Genomic DNA, 17,360 nt, shown 5'->3' on the forward strand with positions numbered 1-17,360 from the left:
AGAAAAAGAATCTGTCGGGAACACAAGTGGTACTTCCAGCATCGCTAAGAAAAGCAGTGATGAAGCTGGCACATGATCAGCCAATAGCTGGTCATTTAGGAACTGAGAAGACCAAACAACGTATTCTTGCGTCATTTTATTGGCCTGGATTGTTCCAAGATGTGTCGGACTACTGCGCAGAATGTGACACCTGTCAAAAAGTGGCAAAAAGAAGTGCGGAAAGAGCTCCTATGGTCAACACACCTATCATAACTGATCCGTTTTCAAAGATCGCAATGGACATCGTTGGCCCACTCAATAGGACAACTCAAGGTAACAAATACATTCTGACTGTCATTGATGAAGCTACGAGATACCCAGAAGCTTTTGCTTTAGCAAGTTGTGAAGCTGAACGAATAGCCGACACTCTCATTACATTATTTAGTCGGGTTGGAATTCCAAAAACCATACTCACTGACCAAGGATCAAATTTCACGAGTGCGCTCCTGAAAGATTTATTTGAGAAAATCAAAATCAAGGGGATAACTACAACACCTTATCACCCGCGGGCAAATGGCAAAATTGAAAGATTTAATGGAACGTTAAAATCAATGTTGAAAAAGTTGTGTATGGAGAATGTCGAAGATTTGTATGTACTACTTCCGTATGTACTTTTCGCATACAGAGAAGTCCCACATGAGGAGACTGGCTTTTCACCATTTGACCTGTTGTACGGATGGCCAGTACGTGGTCCTCTTAGTGTTTTAAAGAGCTTCATGACTGGTGAGGAGGAAATAAAAACATCAGAGATAGATCATGTCGTCAACATCCGAAACAAACTGGCTGATGTGACACAACTCGTGCAAAACAACTTGGAAATGAGGCAGTCGAAAAATCAAAGATTGGTATGATCGCTCAGCATCCAAAAAGACTTTGCGTCCTGGTGATGATGTACTCGTTTTACTCCCGACCGAACCTGGCAAGATGTCCGCTCAGTGGAAAGGACCGTTTCGCGTGGTTAACAAGGTAAATGATGTTAACTATAAAATCAATGTTGGAGGACGACGTGGACTTGTTACTTACCATATCAATTTACTTCGTCCTTATAACCGGGCTACATTACTGGCAGCAACAGAAAATGAAATTGAAATTGAACAGCAATTTCCTAACGACACCACAGAAACCATTTCAGATCTTGTCTTTGGACATGGGCTGACACAAGTACAGAGACAGAGTTTAAGGGATGTTTGTCAGAAATTTTCAAGAATTTTCACATCAAAGCCGGGAAAGTGTGATGTTATCTCACATACAATCAGAACAACGTCTGAGAATCCAATTACTCAGAGACCTTACAGGATACCGGAAGCGAAGAAACAGGTAGTGAAAGAGTCTTTGAATGAAATGTTAGAACAAGGACTTATTACACCATCCAAAAGTCCGTGGGCCTCACCAATTGTCCTTGTCAACAAGCCTGATGGGACAATTAGAATATGTGTTGATTATAGAAAATTGAATGAAATAACTCTCACGGACCCTTATCCCATTACACGCATGAGTGAAATATTTGAGAAAATTGGAAGTGCAAAATATTTGAGTAGATTTGATCTAACAAAAGGCTACTGGCAATTCCTCTGGCAAAGGAAACACGCGAGAAATCCGCCTTCATCACCCCATTTGGCCTTTTCGAGTTTACAGTGATGCCGTTTGGTATGAAGACGTCTCCAGCATCATTCATACATGTAAGACTTATGGATCGTATTTTAGATGGAACTCAAAATACTGTTGCGTACTTTGATGACATAATTGTTTACAGTCAGACGTCGGAAGACCATATCAAACATGTAACAGAGCTGCTTCAGCGTATTCATGAGGCCAATCTTACCATCAGACCATCAAAATGTAAGTTGGGAGCAACAGAAATCATCTGTTTGGGACATATAGTTGGAGGGGGATCAATTCGACCAGACCCTCGGAAATTGAAGGCCATGGAGGATTTTCCGCTTCCCTTGACAAAGAAAGAATTATGATCATTCTTGGGGCTAACTGGATACTATCGCCAGTATATAAGAAATTATGCAGACATAACTGTACCACTGACTGATCTACTGAGAAAAAGTCAACCCGCAGAATTAAAATGGACGGAGAGGGAAGTGCAGTCATTCAAGAAACTGAAGGAGGCCCTGATGACAGCTCCTGTTTTGGTCAATCCGAACTTCAATTTACCGTTTGTACTACAAATAGATGCGAGTAATAACGCAATTGGGGCTGTCCTGAGCCAACAGTTGCCAGATGGTGATCACCCAGTTGCTTACCTTAGTAAGAAATTACTTCCAAGGGAAAAAAAACTATTCAACAATAGAGAAGGAATTATTAGCTATCGTTTGGGCCATCGGATCGTTTTCGTATTACCTAGAGGGGAGGAAGTTTTACGTAGAAACAGATCACAATCCACTAACTTGGTTGCATCGCTTGAAGAATAAAAATCAGAGACTGTTGCGTTGGGCCCTCGCACTACAATCGTACACCTTTGAAGTTAGATATAAGAGAGGAAGCAAAAACACAAATGCAGACGGATTATCAAGAATCTGAAAAGTGAAATGTGTTTGTGAATTATGGGCAATTTTTGTGAAAATTTTATATTCATAAAATTCAATTGCATTCAGTTTGGATTTACAGTGAAATTCATTTTGGATTTATATTATTCTTTTGATGATTAAATGCTATTAACTGTTTAATACTTATTTGGACTGGCTAAAGTGAATTTAGTGACTGGTTAAATTTAATGTTGCTATATACAGAATTATGAAATTGGAAAATATTCAACTATTGACAGTTAAATTTTTATCTTTGGAAGGGAGGAGTTAAAGTGAAATTTTGTGTGAAATTGTTTGTATAATTAATGCTTGATTTATATTATCTTAATCTTGTTGATTTGTAGTAATTGCTCTAAGCTACAGACTGCAGTGATCTGTTTATGTGATAAGGTCTTGACCGCTCATTAAGATTTGGCTGGGAAATTTAGCTCTTGTATCAGCATTGCTGACTTTTATCACCCGAGTCTCAGGGAGATTGAATGTCCGAAGTGCTGGCCATGAGAAAATGCAGAATTCATAGTGTTCACAATTAACGGGTTAATTTAGCAGTGATTGGCAGTATGTAGGTTGGGCAGTTCTTAATATTTAGCGTAGAATTTGTGTGTTCATTTAGTTACTCAGTCGGGTCCTGTGTGTAAAGTGTTACACGGGAATACAAAATAAACTTTGTTGGAAACTTTGGGCTTTCTTATTTAAAAACAGAAAGTTTCGGTGTAACACCGACTGTATCACGTCGGTCTTTCCCCACATCCATCTGCCTCTACGTTTGTCCGTTTGTCGCCATGTCCGTCTGTCTTTACGTCCTTCTGTTTTTATGTCTGTCTATATTTACGTATGTTTGCCACTACGTCTAGCTTTCTCTACGTCTGTCTCTATTTATGTCTCTACGTCTGTTTATACATATGTACATCTGTCAGCCTCTACTTCCCTCTGTCTTTACATCCGTTTGTATCTACAGTATTTTGTGTCTACACTGTGTGTCTCTACATCTGTTTATATTTACGCTCGTCTTTCTCTACGTCCGTCTCTCTCTACGTCCATCTGACTCTATATCTATCTGTCTTTACGTCCGTCTGTCAAGTACCTATCTCTTATCCGCTACCGCTTTAATTGACTTTGTCATTATAATCATATGGGAGTAAGGGTATCCTTTCTGAGCTCGACGCTCACAATTGATCTAATACATTTATTTTTTTTATAAATATTCATCAGAGTTTTAGATTCCCGTGTGCTGTGTGACATGTACAAGTTTTGCTTGTGTTTTAATCATTCTAAGTACATGTATGTTCCGTCTGTAATCACTCCATTTTTTGACTGGTTATATCCTAATTCTTAGCTTACTTTAGGTTGAAAATTTTAATCAGAAGAAAATTAATTCGTAAAGAAATATTGAAAGAACTTTTACTTTGTATACAGAAATATCAAAATATACATGCATCTTCATGCATACTTATAATTATGAATATTTATTTAGATGCGGCGTTTTCGCTAAATTTGACAGTAACTGAATCCGACAAGAAATCTGCTTGTCTTGCAATAAACTGCGGCATGACAAAGACGTTTTCTGTTTCTTTTGCCTGTTCCGAATTAAATCACGCTGTATGTGAAGAGAAAGGTATATTATTGAATATATATATATACATACAAAAAAGTGTTAGGAATTATTCTGAAATAAGGAATAGCATAACAAATAATGTAAGGATATTTGGACAAATTAATTTACAAAGATTTTACTGTATATATATTTTGTCAGTACACCTTTTATGCAAAATACAAATATGTATAAATTATTCCCCAAATTACGATGTGTAACGGGTAGGAACGTGTTTTGATTGTAAATTATTCTTATTTTGGTTTTCTCTGTCTTAAGTAGGATATTTAGGTTGTTTTGAAGACCAACGGGAAAGAGTTCTATCAAATTACATTATTTCTGAAGAATTGATGACTGTAGAACGATGCAGAAACTATTGCTCAAAGAAGAATACAAAATTTTACGGTGTTGCGGTAACTTTATTTTTTGCATGTTAAATTGACTCATTTAACAGTAAATAAATCTATGATATACGTGCATTATATTTCATTTTACAATTATTTGATAGTTCCGACGAGAATGTTTTTGTGGAGATGTTCTTAGAACAAGGAACAGAAAGCCAGAGAGCGAATGCAACATGAAATGCAGTGGAGATGCCAATCAGATTTGTGGTGGAGCATGGAGATTAAATATTTACAGAAACCCATACAACGAGATAGGTACATGTACTTGTATACATTGCTTTTGGATGAAGCAGATGATTCAATTCTATTTTTTAGTGCAGTGCCTTTAGAATTCTTTTTGCGTAGCTCAATCAATGATTTTTAATCTCTATGATGAACATTTTTTTTATTGCATGCGACAAATGCTGTTACATATATATTAAACGTTTTGCTAGAAATGTACATGTAATCTGAAAATAATAACAGTAATCATTTTCATTAATTTAGCAAAGAATACGATAACTAAATATGTCAAGACAATAAAAAAAAACATCGATTCATGGAAACACCAGAGATGGTACCATGCGTCCGTAGATGTTTATTAGCTTTGTTAAATCCGGTGTAACGTTGAATTTTGACCCGGGTTGAAAATTGACCCGGGGGTCATTTTTCAACGTTGAATACTGAGACCAAAGGTGTTGAATTTGGACCCTAGTTTTTTGAAAACTGACCCGAGTCGTGGAAATTTGATCATGAAACCGGTTCTAAATTCAAAAGGATAAAAACACAAATTTATGACTTGGTTTTCAAAACTGTGATTTACGTAAGCCATAGGCGTCGGGACCGGGGGGGGGGGGGGGGGCTTGAGATGATTAGCCCCCTCCCCCCCATTTTTGCAAAAATAGACATAATATAGGCATTGAAGAAAGTGACATTGGTTTAGCCCCCTCCCCCTTCAACAGGCACATGACAGTGTAGTCAAAGAAAAAAGAGAAAGTGGTGGTGCTTGAAAAAAGTAATTGGATGCTAACACCCCCACCCACCCCCACCCCCCGAAATAGGATTTTCGGGTTTGGACTTCTAGTTTGGACAATCGACAAATTTTCCTTACTTTTTTTTTCTTGTCAATTTTTTTTTTTCATATCTGATTTTTTTTTTTAATTAGCAATTTATTTAAAAAGAAGTGCATTTGTATATGTAAATCATGAATATCAGTATACATAGTTACACAATATATAATTTAGTGTAGAAATTTGTTTATTTATATATTTGCTTTTGGCTAACAACACATCATTTATTCTAATCTTAAAATTCTTAACATTAGTATTTGGGAAATGGTAAGAGTTTAACGCATGATGCACGTACGTTTTAATACTTATTCATTTATGCACAACATTAATAAATTATAATGTCCAACTTAAAAAACGGATTTTTTTTTTTCAAAATAAAAGGTTTAGTGATCTTTTTCGCATAGTTCATCAAACTGTTCAAGAACGAACACCACAATACATATTTATTTTGTTAAGTAGAGGATGGAAGAAGGGGGATGATCATCCATTTTGTGGATTTTTGTGGAACAACTGCTTTCTCAATAAAAATGGAACTCGGAATTTCTGTATCTTGTGATAGGTCATAAACGGAAATCACTTTGTTAAAAATCACCCTGATTCTACCCAAAAGTATCCTGAAGTTGATATCAAAACGAAGGTGGAGTTCCTTATCGACACAGTTTTTGCAGTTTTCGGAGACCAATGCTTCCTTCAAAACTTGGAATTCTAATGGGCACTAATTGTGCTACTTTATTTGCCGACCTGTTTTAATATTTCTATGAAGCAGAATCAGAATATGTTTTTGAAAAAAAAAACTTTACATGACAAGAAGAAAACACTTGCTATGGAGTTCAACTCAACATTTAGACTCGATATATCTCAGTAAACTTAAAATTAAAGACACCACTGAATATACCACAATTATTTCATGTTTGGAAGTTTTACTGACTATGGAAGATGAAGGTCAACTGAAACTATATTGTATAAAGAAAAGAAATGATTTCTTTTTCATCTTTTCCAAAGTGAACTTCCCTTATTTGTAAGGAAATATTCCTCCATCACCTGTTTATGGTATAGCGAGTAAAAACGTTGCAGTATTATACTTTTTGTTATTCTTATTCGAAAATTTTGCTTTTCTTTTTTCTAAATCATGTCATTCCTGTTCGATAATATATGATTCCTATTTGATTAGTTGTTATTCTTTGCGAAAAAAATGTTATTTCTGTTCGTGAATTCATCACCTTTAACCGATAATTTTGTCATTTCTATTCGATAATAAAATAATTTATATTCAATGATCATCTTAACATGTCATTCCTATTTAATTGACTTTACCACCAGTTCTAGTTTTGTCATATTTCCCAGAACACAATTATTGAAAAAGAATACGAAAAACATTGTATAGGAGAGATAAAGTTATGCAATAAGAAGTTTATCGAATAGGAATCGCATATTTTCGAATAGAAATGGATGCTAGTATGTCTTCGAACAACAACTTTACTGCACATAAACCAAATAATTATTGAATAAGAAAAATAAAATTATCGAATAGGAATGAAAAAAAATAGCGAATAGGAATGACATCGAATAGGAAACGCATGTTTTCGAAAAGAATGATTACATGTATTATGATATAAAGGAATCATATTGTCATATTTCCTCCAGTGGGAATAGCAATTTATTGAATACAAATTATCGAATAGGAATCATATTGTATCGAATAGGAATCACATTATATCGAATAAGAATGATATGTTTTAGAATAAGAATCTCATTTTCAAGGTTATGTTCCGAAAACGATCAATTTGTAAGCCAAGGCAGGCTACTGACAGATAAGTTTGTTACAGGGATTTCACCAACCTTGTGTAATGTCAGTATTACTACATGCTATAGTCGCTATATTAATCTTTTTTCACAAATGTAACCTATCATTGGATTCATTTTGGTCGTCGCCTGCGTGGCGCAGTGGTTAGAGCGTCTGCTCTAGAGTCGCGAAGTAAGGAATCAATCCTTACGTCGCGGGTTCGAATCCGACTGCGGGACTTGGAGACCGGTCCTTCGGATGAGACCGTTTAAACCGAGGCCCCGTGTTGCAGTAGGTGCTGGCACGAAAAAGATCCCTCACCGCTCAAAGGCTCTGAGTGCCGAGCATAGGACAAAATTTGTAGCCCTCCACCGGCAAGTGGTGGCGTCTCCATATGAGTGAAAAATTCTCGAGAGGGACGTTCAACAACATACAATCATTTTGGTCAATGTGTTTCATTCTAATTTTTCAGGCTATTAGTTTTGTTAATTTTTATACTGAATTTGACTAGATGGCATGTTCTGCCCACCTGCATGATCAATATATATAGGGCTCACTTACTAGACACCAGATTTCCAGGTGTTTTGTTTTATGTTCCTTTCATAGTTTTGTCATTATTTATGGATGCTATGGATTTTAGAAAGTATTGTCAACAAGCAAATTGAAAGAATTGTGGTCCCACGCTTTCGGTGTCTTTGTGTGTGAGATGTCAAATATGAACGCCATATTATATGTCATTTAGAAATTATCAACAAAGTTGATTTAAAAAAAGATAAGGTCAATCGTGAAGGCCAAGGCATATGAAAGCCCTATCTCTTCTTAATCAAAAGTTAAAAGGAACAAAATGCGTTTGTAAAACAATGATCACCCCGTATGGCAACAAAGCGAAGATTTAACTTTTCTTAAATGCAATTTAAAACAAATATATCAGTACCCAAATTTTAAAAAGTAGGTCAAACTCCAAGGCCAAGGTAAAAGGGTCAAAGTTCTTGGTATCCAATGAAAGATCTTCTCACAATATTACTTATGTAAAGTATAAAAGCCCTAGCCCTTACCATTCGAAAGTTATGGTTAAAGTTAAAGTTTTTAAAAAGTAGGTCAATCTCCAAGGTCAAGGTCAAAGTATGAAAGGACTTGTCAAGGGATTTCATATTTGAAGTATGAAAGCCCTAGCGATAACCCTTTAAAAGTTATGGTCTAGGTTAAAGATTTTCAAAATGGGCTAAAGTTCAAGGTCATCAGATCAAAGTTCTTGTTATCCCATGAAAGGACTTTTTACAAGGATTATATATCTGAAGTATGAAAACCCTAGTCCGTACCACTTTAAATTTACGGTCAAGGTTAAAGTTTTTTTTCATAAGTACGAAAATCTCCAAGGTCAACGTCAAAAGGTCAAAGTTGTTGATATCTCATGAATGGTCTTACCACAAAGAATACATATTTCAAATATAAAGCTCTAGTATCTACTGTTCAAAAGTTAAGGCCAAAGAAATATTCAAAAATCTATGTGTAAAAATGGGTGAAACTCTAAGGTCAAGGTCAAATTTGGTGGTACCCAAAGAAAGGTATTGTCACCAGGAATATTAAAGTCATAGTTCCACTAAATCAAAAATTATGGACAAGGTTAAAGTTTTTGTGACGGACAGGCAGCTAGACATACGGACGGACAGACTGACAGACGAATGAGATTTAATGTCCCTTCGCTTTCGCGGAAGCGGGGAAAAAATAAAGATGTCAAGCTTGAAGATAACTGAAATCGTGTACGGATCAAAATGTACAAATATACACTGGATGATAGGTTTATTTCTATTATTCTTGAAAAGCGAAAAAAATTAAATCGATATAATAAATATAGCGACCCTGATAAATCCCGTAAAACAACTTCCCAGTTAAAAAATTTATTAAACTCTGAGGTGGGGTCAATGTTCAACAGGGTCAATTTTCAACAAATTGTTGAGGTTTTCAGGGATATCAAAGCTGTGGAAAAATGACCCCGGGTACAAATTCAACGACTTTTGGTCTCAATTTGCAACGGAGAAAAAACACCCGGTGTTCAATATTCAACGTTAAAAAATGATCCCCGGGTCAATTTTCAAGTCAGTGCTGATTGCGAAGTACTGAAAATTTTGCCAAAAATGCTTATAATAACTAAAAATTTCCACTTTCCTTAAATTCTTATAAATTAAATTAATGTTATGCAGACCAGGATCAGCTCCCAGCACTTTTCAAAATATACACTATATAAACAATAAATATTCCAAATTTCAGCTCAAACAAAATAATCTATGCCCTTGCACTTTTGATGTAAATCACAAATACGCTCATCGTTTTAGCGATATTCCCTACATTCATTATCCCTGTGCAGCTTCAATGATATTAGATAATAATTAGATAATAATAAATTCATGTTCTGTACACATTCTATTTAACAAATTATTTTCTTTTAGTTTAAATGAATAGGTTTAAAAATTAGCAATGGTATCATATTTATTCAAGCATTCTTGTAATTATTAAAGCAGTGAATCTAGTCATCTGGATCACTTGTACTGCTTCATGTCAAGGCTGGTGACGTCATATTTGACGAAAGGCTTTCTTCTATTACTCGACTGTATCGCTATCAAGTATTGCAATTATACAATATTTTATAGATAATCGATAAAATAAATAAAATCAAGTTATGATTTACGCATGATAATGTCGTTAATTAATTTTTGTGGCTTGTTAAATTTCAATGACGTTACAATTAAACTTCCAATACGATGTACAAGGAATGTGAACTCTGACCTTCCTTAACATAGCTGAGTTGTTTAAACAACAATTTACTTTACATGACAAATGAACTTAATTGTGAACCCTGCATTATATAAGTTTGATAAAATATGGAGCAATTGTCATATCATGCATGTATATACAGGGAAGTAATTTGCGTCTCTTTTCATTGCATGGTCAATTTAGCTAAAATGAATTTGCAATCTTTTCATTAAAAACTACATATCTTCTCATACACGTAATGTATTTTTTTCTCTTCAGTGTTAACAAAGTTTTTTCTATCTTTGTAACTATCAACTGATATTAAGTGCGTTAAAATATATAAAATGCTGTATTTGATGATCATTACTTTGGAAAAAGGGAGAACATTTTTGAAGCGTTTACTTTTTCTGACCTGCGACATTGTTATATTCCAAATTACATTTAAAATAGGATAGAGTTATATCGTCAACATGTTGTAAATATTAAATTTTCAAAATGAGAATACATTTAAAATTAATACCATTTGATGGATACCTCATTTTCACTTAATATTACAGTATAAGAAATGTCTTCATACATTTTACTCTCTAATTACGTTCCTATGCATAATTTACGTTTTTATCTTTTTACACAGACATGGATGCTCAGCAGAATTGGACAGAATCAATGAAATGGTGCAAAACATGGACCCAGCCTACATACTTGTATGGAAACATTTCATCCACGAACGCTTCCTTGACATGTAAGGCATTGCAAAGGACAAGAGCTGGTCTATCATGGCTTGGTATTGCCAAAGAAGTTTATATCGGATACGATCAAGGTTAATAATTTTAAATGACTTATTCATCTCATTTAGAATCTAATAAAAGTCGGGGACTTGTTATTAATGTTTCTAATTGGGGTTCAATACATTGAAACATAATTCGTTTACCACATTTTGTCCTGTTATGAGACCCTGGAATTTAATGTTATTGAGATGCAATAAATTTTTTCTAGCCTTCTGTCTGTCTCTGTGTTCCCTCTGTCCACAATTCAACTAAGAAAATCAAATTAAACAATAGGATATATCCTTGGCTGAATAAATCTTCGTGTTTCCTGAACATTCATGCAATGAATTGTTTATTATACCGAAACAATCAAAACCTTTTAAATAAGCATTGACTTTCAAATTCTACACTGCTCTCAAAATAACTTTCATTTTATGATGTAAAGTTACTGAAACTCTTTGATACATCACTAATCAGCAATTTTGTGACGTAAATCAGGCTATTGTGACGTTTACTACGAGGGACGTTCAATAAATAATGTCATTAGCTCGATGGCATACAACATAGTAGTCATATGACATAAAGCTTGACTTTCTCTCATTATTGAATCTTTAGTAAATTGAAAACAGTTTGTGTGACCACTTTTCATCGCATTATTTCATCGTGGGAAGATGGAAAACAAGGGCTATACGAGACACAGCATTAAAAATGAATGGTCAAGAATCAGGAAACAAGAGTAAAATTAAACGCTTCATTAAAGGAGCTGTTAAACTTGTATATATTCCTAAAATATATTAACTGAAATATGTGAAATTTACAGTAACCAATGCCTGTTTTATAGACAGATGATCAAGTAGATTTCAATAAACAAAAATTATAACAATGGGCATCAAAAATGGGTACCGTCCTTGACAACAATGACTTTCAACAACCGATGTAAATTTGCGAAAATTTCAACAAACTATCACTGATTATGTTTTATTGACTTTAAGACACATAGCAAAATTGATAAAAATCATTTTGGGGACAGTTCAGACTGTTATTAATAAAAAGTTTACAGTTAAAAAAAGTTTAATACTCAAAGGTCACCCTTTATTTTGAAAAATGAGTGAAAACGACACCTTGTAGGAATATCCAAACAATTCTTTTAGAAAATCAAAAATGGTACTTATCCAGGTTTGTTTGAAATTCTAACAAATAATGAAACTTGAATCCATTTTGCTTTAATCCCTAAAAACAAATTTACAATAAGATGCACTTGACAAAACTGCAAAGGCCTAAGAAGGGCAAAGAATTGCAGGAGCATAAAACAGTTTTATATGCTATTTTCTTTATTATAAAATAATATTATAATTAGCGGGTTTGTTCTTCAATTCATATTTGGGGAGAAAGTTCAAATATCGGGAGGAGTCTAGAGAACAATTTTTGCAAAACAATTGAAAGGTTTATGAGAGTTATGAAACAGAATGAGAAATACACTACATTTAATGTCTTCATGACGGCGGCCAAACCCACAGGTCATGAAGAGTAAAGGAGTTTTGGGGATAACCAGAAAGTAAATGTTTTGTCACAACAACAAAATTTGCTAGATCTTTCAACCTATGACTAGTTTCATTTTCTAAACTTACAAAAACATCTATCAGAAAGAAAAAAAAAACAAGTACAGTACCGACCGCAAACAACCTTACACCAGAGCGAACCCGAAGCGGACCCCGAGTTTGCTTCGTGGGTTCGCTCGGGGTCCGTTTCGGGTTCGCTTTCAGAAATTTTGGGACCGCTCTGGGTTCGGTTTGGGTGCTCTCCGGGTTCATTCCGCGTTCTCTAAGGGACTGCGTGAATGCATGAAGCGGACCCCGCTTTAATCTTGCCGCCATTATGCCCCGGCCCTTGTATATTCCGAAACAATATTGGGATTGTGGATCGATCATTGTTTTTTATGCGGCGATCGATACATGTACACTGTACATGTAAACAGTGACATTATGGAGAACATTGATAAATTTTCCAAAATTCAACTGTACATTCGACGTAGATTAACATGTATATATAATTGATTACCTTGATTTCTCCGATCTCGGAATTTCGATCCCGAGGAATTGAAAGTTATTTAACAAGCGGGTATTGGGGATTTATTACCTTTAGTTATATCGTGAAAACAAACACAGAAGAGGAAGAAAAAGGTTTTGAATTAATTCAAATGTATCGAATGGTGTACAAGTGAAACTGAAGTTAGCATCTGAACAAAATTCCTTTCAAATTCATGCGTTACATGTGTATAAAATTAAAATCTAAATTTATATTTTTATATATAAAATTCAAAATTATATTTCTTATTCCTTAAGGTTAGCAAAATCATAGTTCAAATCTTTGCCAAAGACGTGAATTATGATATTGCATTTATAAATTTCATTAACCTTTTGTACACGTGATACCCGGTATATTTAAATTTCATTCATAGTAGTTACACATTAAAAGTTTTTAATAAATATTTACAGGACATTTTCAAACAAAAATTATATCAGATCTTTTTCACGCTCAGAATAATGGATCGAATGTGATTTTAATCAGAATGAAAGAAATAAATAAAAATGACAAATAATAATTGTTCCCCCCGCCCGCTTAGAATATAATATACTCCCCTACTTCACACACACTCGTATTAACAAAATGAAAAGTAATCTTTCAAAAAATATTTCAAAATATACTTGAACATAAATAGATACAGAAAATAGAGAGAGAGAGAGAGAGAGAGAGAGAGAGAGAGAGAGAGAGAGAGAGAGAGAGAGAGAGAGAGAGAGAGAGAGGGAGGGAGAGAAAGAGAGAGAAAAACGATCTTAACTGTATTAACTCTGATCATTAGACTAGATTTTAATTATAAAGCCTGATGACTTTTTCTTAAATTCTATAAGACGTCCGCCCAATCCCGAACTCGAGTTGTTTTCTATAAGCCTGCTGCAATATTTTTTTTTTCAAAAATATACAGGAAGATGTACATGTACATGTAATTATTTTTTAATGCACAATTAAAAAAACAATAATTTTGATGTGAATTTTAAATAATTTAAAGGAACCCGTAGGTGGAGAAAATTGAAATAAAATTATTGAATAATGGGCACGTAAATATTGTTGTACTGTTAGTATCTTGAGATGATTAAATTTTACAATATTTGTCAAAGACCAACTATTTTTCTTCTCTCCTCTTTTTGTCAGTAAAAATTGTAACACCAATTATTGATTTCCCTTTTTACTCATTGACTGATGTATTTACACAATTTATTTACCCATGGGCTTTAAATGCTGGTATAAAGAACAAAAGAAATTAAATACGTAAATATTCATGTATCATTTTACGTGGAAAATTAAAATATAAATTTTTTTAATTGCTTTAATAAGAAAAAAAAAACAAAATATAAAATACAACCCGGAGAATTAAAATAAATAAGTATTAAATAATTTTTTAATTATCATCATAAATTTACACTGTAACTATTAACGTTTTGCTTGTATGTACAATGTTTGGATATATATTGAATAAAATTAACACGTTCGATCTTTTATCCCAATCGACAGATTAATATGCTATTTTGATTGGTTAATCGCTATTACTGATTGATTAATCGCTATTACTGATTGACAGCTCGGTAAAGAATGGTATACCGTACGCGCGTTCGCTCTCTGGGACCGCTACTGTTTTGGGGGTTCGCTCTCTGGGACCGCTTCGGGTTCGCTCGGGGTGTGCGACGGTTTCGCTTTGGGTACTCTCCGGGTTCGCTCGGGGTCAGCCCTAGCGAACTCCGAGCGAACCCGCAGCGGACCCAGAGAGCGAGCCTGGGGTCCGCTCCGGGTTTGCTTTCTGTTATTAGGTTGTATGTGTCCGGTCGGTACTGTACAGCAAATCAAAGGATCTGCCATATTCCAGTATACGAAGGGTCATACTCAAATATGTGTTCGAAAAAAAATTAGAAATTGAATGAAAATGTTACGGATATGCGTTTTAATTGAAGGAGAATATTTTAGTTAAATCATTAAGACATAGTCATAGAAAACCGTTTTTTGTTTCTCTCCGAGCCCCAATGACATTATTTATTGAACGCCCCTCGTATTCTTGGGAGTTTTCTCTCAACAAACAATTTCTGTATTTCGGGAAAATACAATAAGTATCCAAAGAGGTAGAATATGATAACAAGAAGCCCATGGGCCACAATCACTCACCTGAGAACTGTGGATAGGAAAAAGTAAAAATTGGTTAAATCCAAAAGTAGTCCAATGACCAAGAATGACCAAGCATGGCTTTGCTATTCTTCTTCAGATTTAAAAAAAAAATCCATATCTCTCCATGTAAAACTTTGATCGGGCGCCATTTGGCCCCGTCCTATCCCCGGGGGTCATGATTTGAACAAACTTGAATCTACACTACCTGAGGTTGTTTCCCCATAAGTATTTTTCTTTCCTGGTACAGTGGTTCTTGAGAAGAAGATTTTTAAAACAAGCCACCAAATTTTCACTAATACCCAATTATATCCCCTTGAATGAGGGCGTGGCTCTTCATTTGAACAAACTTGAGTCCTCTTCACAAAAGAATGAATTGTGGCAAGTTTGGTTCAGGTGAGCTAAAAAGTATGCCGACGATCGTTAAACATGAAGTTTGATGGCCCGATCCCCTGATAAACTAGAATTAATAAGATTACGCCTTGTGTAGACTAATTATATTGAGGAATAATAACAAAAGATAGATAATTGAGGTAAACATATAACTCAATTAATCGGCATGATATTCAGGATATAGTCTATATTTGCTGGTGGACTCTAAGGATACAAAAAATTATATATAATATTATTTCATTGCATGTATGCTTTACATGACATCCGGAATTATACAATTATATGATATTAACAGTTTCTTTTCTTATACATGTATATTACTTTTTTGCATTTATTGTGTAGGTGTTCCTGTTGATGATGATCAGAGAGGATCTTTCATTCAGTGTCAGAAATGCAACCAGACTAGCTGTGTCTTTGTTGATTGTTTCATCAAGCTGAATAACGTCCTTTGCAATAAGGTATAGAGTTATCCTCGAGTACCCATACTCAGTCACAATAAGCCAAAATCACCTTTTTGATGGTACATATTGCCGTATCGTACACGTTGGTGTGGGCGACAATATCCATCTCCCTCAATACATAAACCCTTTTCCATCGCGACATATTGTCCCCGGCTTAAAAATTGCATAAGATAATTTTTTAAACATTTTCCGTGAAACATATGGATATATCAAAAAACCATTAAACAATTCAAAATAGGAGAAGAAGCCAAAAGGACCTCAGAGATGGGAGTAGGTTCTGTGTTTTACAGCGAAAAGATTTTTTGCTTAAGTTGTTTCCTGAATGTTTTGTAAATGTCATTGTGTGTTATTTTTCTCAGCATTATATTGACAGTATGTATGGCACATGATATCTATAGACATTCTGGTCGAAGAGATAGGTTCACGTTATGCAAAAGAAGGCCTTGTCCTTATGCAGTGAAAAACTTATCCGACACCTGTCTAATCCGTCACACTGTAAATTCTGACGTTAAATGTTGTTCCCATTTTACTGTTTTCCATGTTTCTGTAACTGTTTAATCCGACATCTTGTCTATTCGGAAATAAATTTCATCTCCAAGTGCATGTCGGATCAGACAGGTTTCACTGTATAATTTTTTGATATCACCACTGACCTTTTCAAATATCAAAAAGTAACGAACTAATGCCCTTGTTTCCTACAATAAAATTTCATTTGGAGAACCAAGGTATTAAAAACAGGCTTTATGAAAATCCTTTGCCCTTTTATTTTTTTCAGAATACTGATATTTTTGATAACCAACAGCAAATAATTAAAATATGGGCAAAGTGCAAGAGAAAAAAAGACATATTTTTTCTGATCTTCAGATACACGTTTCATGGTATAAATCCATATTTTGAATTAAAGTTGTTCTCGATATGAAATTTTGAAAAAAAATACTAGGGTCCATGCTAAAAGGAAATGGGTTAAATGACCCATTTAATAACGTCACAATGCATAAATAAATGTTATGTAGCTTATTTATGTACATGTATATAACTTTTCATAATGAAAGGTATGCCTTAATTGTTTTGGAAAATTTACTCGCTAAGTTGAAGACAATAAATTTGGGAGATTCAGTGAATTTTTCCTGTCTGTAATATCCCTCATCCCATTGTCAGCATCCAGCGTCCATATACGTAGCAAAATTAGATTACATATAGTTCGAAACAAGTGCTATATAAATGTAAATCGTTCAAAATCCAAAAATGAAATTCATTCTAAATCGCGATCGCGGGATTGACCCAAGAGTTAAAAACAGGGACCTCTCCAATACTCTAATATTAAGTGAAAATGTTTTTGATGTACATTCCTGAGTCTGTGAACTTAGTGTACTATTAGA

General features: G+C 34.5%; 1 protein-coding gene across 5 annotated transcripts in view; it reads left to right on the forward strand.

Moving 5' to 3' along the window:
• The window catches only part of LOC134233240 (uncharacterized), a 55,526-nt gene extending 38,902 nt beyond the window's left edge, over positions 1–16,624 (forward strand). For 2 of the 5 annotated variants that reach the window (XM_062715222.1, XM_062715226.1), the window contains 5 exons: positions 4,048–4,188; positions 4,444–4,577; positions 4,673–4,823; positions 10,786–10,971; positions 15,863–16,624. In XM_062715222.1, coding sequence (XP_062571206.1) covers positions 4,048–4,188; positions 4,444–4,577; positions 4,673–4,823; positions 10,786–10,971; positions 15,863–15,984 — 734 coding nt within the window. In that variant the 3' untranslated portion in view covers positions 15,985–16,624. The remainder of the gene's footprint in view (positions 1–4,047; positions 4,189–4,443; positions 4,578–4,672; positions 4,824–10,785; positions 10,972–15,862) is intronic. The other 3 variants (XM_062715223.1, XM_062715224.1, XM_062715225.1) reach the window with 3 other exon arrangements.
• Positions 16,625–17,360: the final 736 nt, after the last annotated feature.

The sequence above is a fragment of the Saccostrea cucullata genome, unplaced genomic scaffold, assembly GCF_032062105.1.
Source record: "Saccostrea cucullata isolate Sc308-1 unplaced genomic scaffold, CSIRO_AGI_Scuc_v1 ctg2375, whole genome shotgun sequence".
In the NCBI taxonomy this organism is placed as follows: Eukaryota; Metazoa; Mollusca; class Bivalvia; order Ostreida; family Ostreidae; genus Saccostrea; species Saccostrea cuccullata.